This window comes from Triticum urartu, chromosome 6 (assembly GCF_003073215.2).
Source record: "Triticum urartu cultivar G1812 chromosome 6, Tu2.1, whole genome shotgun sequence".
Classification (NCBI taxonomy): Eukaryota; Viridiplantae; Streptophyta; class Magnoliopsida; order Poales; family Poaceae; genus Triticum; species Triticum urartu.
The window spans coordinates 120857459-120861706 of NC_053027.1; the positions used below are offsets into that span (position 1 = coordinate 120857459).

General features: G+C 48.4%; 1 protein-coding gene across 1 annotated transcript; it reads left to right on the plus strand.

The window, feature by feature from the left end:
- The first annotated feature begins 367 nt into the window (after positions 1 to 367).
- Positions 368 to 4045, plus strand: LOC125516679 (FBD-associated F-box protein At5g60610-like). Its single transcript, XM_048682029.1, has 3 exons — positions 368 to 1530; positions 3051 to 3194; positions 3332 to 4045. The coding sequence occupies exons 1-3, from the start codon at positions 469 to 471 to the stop codon at positions 3704 to 3706; spliced, it is 1581 nt and encodes a 526-aa protein (XP_048537986.1). The 5' UTR covers positions 368 to 468; the 3' UTR covers positions 3707 to 4045.
- Positions 4046 to 4248: the final 203 nt, after the last annotated feature.

A 4248-nucleotide genomic window follows, 5' to 3' on the forward strand; every position in this document is an offset into this window, starting at 1 on the left:
GTCCAAATGCGCGGGCTCTAGATGGGTTTTTTGGGTGGATCGGGCATGTCAGAGTCCGACGTGGCTGAGGTCCGGACGCCCGCAAACCTCCCACGTGTTTGGTTTCGGTTAGACATCCAAATTGGTTCAGACGAATTTGGTGACCGACGTTGGATGGCAATAGATTTTGGACTGTCCGGTCTGAACATTTAGAAACGAGATTTGATGGACCGGGTTGAACTTACCCTAGTTGAACTTAATGAGATGACAAAATCTAGCTAAAAAGAGGATGAGAGAGGGGCCATAGTGAAATTCGGGGAAAGGGAGCTTTGTGTTTGGGAGGAGGCCACGTCTCCCCGTAAAAATCAATCTATAGCAATCTCCTTGTGCGTGTAGCATTTTTGGCCTGACACACCACCCCCACCTTGCTCGCGTCGCCCTCCCCCAAAACCCTCCTCCTCCGCCGCCGCCGCCGCGGCCACGATCGCCATGTCCGGGCCAAGCTGCCCCACCACCGTCCCCGTCGGGGAGGACACGACGGTGCCTCTGAGGATGCTGCACGGGCTGGCCCCGGAGACGCTGAACCTCCACACGCACACGATGCTCTCATTCCTCTACTCCTTCCTCCCCAAGCCGCCCGTCTCCACACTCGCCCCCCTGTGCTGCGCCGCCACGGCCGCCGCCGCCGCCGGAAGCGCGGACCGCCTCAGCTGCCTACCCGACGATCTCCTCCGTCGCGTCCTCTCTCGCCTCCCCGCCAAGGACAGCGCGCGCACCACCGTGCTCTCCTCCCGCTGGCGCGGCCTCTGGCGCTCTGTGCCGCTCGTCCTCGTCGACACCCACCTCCTCTCCAGGGGCGACGCGGAGTGCCGGCCCGCCCGCGCCGGTGCCGTCTCGCGTGCCGTCACCGACGCCGTCTCCGCCGCCCTCAAGGCGCATCCTGGGCCATTCCCCTTCGTCAGCCTCACCTGCAGCTTTATGGACGCCACCGACCGCCGCGTGCTCGCGCGCTGGTTCCAGATCCTTGCCACCAAGGGCGTCGACGAGCTCGTCTTCGTCAATCGCCCCTGGCCCCTTCCCGGCCTGCCCCTCCCATCCTCGCTCTTCAGCTGCGCCTCCCTCTCCCGGCTCTGCCTCGGCGCCTGGGTGTTCCCGGACACCACCGCCCTCCCACGCGGCGCCGGCTTCCCCAACCTTCGGGAGCTTGTGCTTGGCTGCGTCGTCATGAAGGACAAAGACTTGGAGTTCTTGCTCGCCGTGAGCCCCGTGCTGGAGATCCTCGCGTTCCATGGAAGCCTGGCCTCATTGCAAGCTCGTATCGCCAACCAGAGCCTACGGTGTGCGCAGTTCTGCTTGTCCATCCTGGAGGAGGTCGCCGTGGTGAACGCCCCAAGCCTGGAGCGTCTCTTCCTCTGGAGAAATTGGAGCGAGCGGGGCCGTGTAGGCGCAATGAGCACGACAGTCAAGATTGGCCATGCCCCTAAGCTGCGTGTGCTGGGATATCTGGAGCCAGGAGTGCACATTCTGCAGATTGGCAGCACCATCATCAAGGTACGCGCAACGGCAAATTGTCCACTCATATCTCAGATTGCATTTCTTCTCATGAACAAGGTTTCTGCACGAAGCAATAGATGAGTCAAATGCTAAAAGCGACCAATGTTCTAAAATTCAGTTTATTGAGCAGTAGTCATACAGTCATACTATATGCCGACACCGAGTAAGATTAGCAAAAACGGGCAATTGACATGATAAACCGAAATACTGGGCAATTACTCAGGCAATCAATTACTGGACGGGGTACATGGTGAGTATGTATGACTGCTTGTTTAGGATTTAGAACATTGGTAATCATACTTTTGCCTTACGGTGATATGGATTGATGGCTGAAACTTTGAACAGTGTAACATGAGTTATGGGCCATATATCATTTCCAATTTCGCATCCGTTTGTTGCTCATTTGCAGTTACAAGTCATAGCTCCTTGATCCTCATTTACAATTACATAATTGCTTGCTTATAATAATTTAGCTCAAGTTTCGATCCTTTTGCACCCCTTCCTTCTCCGTTTAAAATTTTACATGATTAATTGATCTCCAGTTATCTGTTTCTTTCATGAGGTGGCCCTGCTTTTCGTACTCCTAGACCAAACTAATGTGTTTTTACTTTTAGTATACATCCAAACAATAGAATCAAAGGATAGTTTTGATTCTGTTAGTATACAAGAACACTTTTAAGGTACTCTACTTGTCTCTTAGGAGGTAAGGTTTTACCATGTGGCCATTCTATCTATAGCATGTTATATCACTTTTTAGAAAGATAGGGGTTTTATAAGGATTAATTATCTTTTATAATTAAGTTGTCTAAATGCTCTTATATTTCTTTACGGAGGGAGTACATGACATATATCTCTTTACCATTTGGATGCTTATTTCTTCCATCAATGGAAGGTTGCCTAGTTCCTCGTAGGTCTAGACTTTTATACTACTACCTCTTTACATATTCTCGTGAAGCATTGAAAGTGCAGAAAACAGCGATCTGCTCGTGCTTTATCACATTTTTTTTGGTAGCACTGGCTTTGAATATATAGGGTGTCGGAAAAGCATGTTGTGACCACAATATCCTAACATTACTTTTTTCTTCTATTGCTTTGAATCATGTTTCTTTAAATATTTTTGAACTATTTAGAGATATTTGAAATCTAGATATTTGTTTTGATGAACTATATTTTAATGTTTTTGGTTCCCAGTATTTAGAATCCAAAACCCGATCATTTCTGTGTTTGTATTTGATATCGCAATGCTAGTAATGTATCTTTCAGAAATTAATAATACATGCAGCTTTATTGAGTCCTAACGTTAGGTCTCAAATATGTCCGGTGCACCTTAAACACTCTATATTATTAATCTGTTATTCTAAATAAACGGATTGAGTAAAACGCAAGTACCCAGTCGATCACCGCATAATTAGCACATGTAAGCTGGTAAGGTTACCGAGCAAATAACCTTCACCAAATGTTAGAAGATTAAATGTCAATCATGTGTGATCAATTTGTGCTCTTTCGATGCATTGAAGGCTGGAACAAAGGCGAGCGCACGTACCACTGTGTCAAGCCTCCAGATGTTGGCTTTGCAAGTGCATTTTGGAGATCGCAGTCAAGTCAAGATGCTTCCCAGCTTCCTCAGATGCTTTCCTAACTTGGAGACGCTGATTGTCGAGGTAACATCGCACCCCCCCCCCCCCCCCCCGCGCGCTTCATTTGGCATTTCGAGCATCATCAGTACATTGAATCAGATGCTGCTGCCTGCGTAATCAGCACCACGTGCAGCTGAACTGTTTGCTCATCCAATTTGCAGTCTTTTCTTGAAGAAAACACCAGCAACCGTAGTCTCAAGTTCTGGCAGGAGACAAGTCCTATTGAGTGTGTCCAGTCGCACCTCAAGACTCTGTCGTTCTGTGAGCTACAAGGGAATGATCACGAGTTTGATTTCATCATGTTCATCGTGGAGAATGCACTGAAGCTGGAGAGGTTGATCATCCAAATTAAACAAGACCTAACTTACACTGAGAGGCAAGTGGTGGTTGCCAAACTGGGGGATCTTAGTTGTGCTAATTGGGCCAATACGAACTGCAAAGTGCGATTCGAGGTCAGTAGCAATCCTATCGGAAGTTCTTGGAGCATCGAAGCGGGATCAGATTTGTCTTCTGATGATCCCTTTTCCTGCCTCTGAACTCAAACGTGCCTGCATATTTCGGCGCCCAAGATCTTACAAGAAGCGCAAGTGTTCTGTCTGCAGTATCCATTCTGGGTAATGGTTTCGGTTGTTGGAATGTGCTCTGTGAAGGCTGGACAGAGTTCTGTTAGCCAGGGTTCTACTTCTACTAGCATGGGTAGCTTTGTTTGCTAAATTTATATGTAGCATATTCTATTAAGAGTCTGCCTGAAGCTGTTGCTGCTATCGGAATGATGACTGATGTAATCACTGTCATGTGTTTCGTCGATGTTGCATCACAAAATTGTGTATCGGCTAGAACTCCTTAACCCAATCACGAGTTGGGTTTTCGCACCACGTAGTCCTTGTATGCATCCTATCTTGTCTCGGGCTGAAACCAAGCCGGATTTCAAATCATCTACTCCATCTTGTTAGCCTAAACGGCACCAGATTCCTTGATTGGCATTCCAAATTTATCTCCTATCTCGCACGCCGCAAGGTATTCTTTTGGAATGTTTTGCAAGATAATGTAGCTTCTGTATATCTTCGCATATGTATGC

What these genes read in the sequence shown, in the direction of transcription:
- LOC125516679 (XM_048682029.1), top strand. Translation starts at nt 469, where the DNA reads ATGTCCGGGCCAAGCTGCCCCACCACCGTCCCCGTCGGGGAGGACACG. An exon ending in TTGGCAGCACCATCATCAAG is followed by an intron (nt 1,531 to 3,050) that starts GTACGCGCAACG and finishes GATGCATTGAAG; the next exon opens with GCTGGAACAAAGGCGAGCGC. An exon ending in TGGAGACGCTGATTGTCGAG is followed by an intron (nt 3,195 to 3,331) that starts GTAACATCGCAC and finishes TCCAATTTGCAG; the next exon opens with TCTTTTCTTGAAGAAAACAC.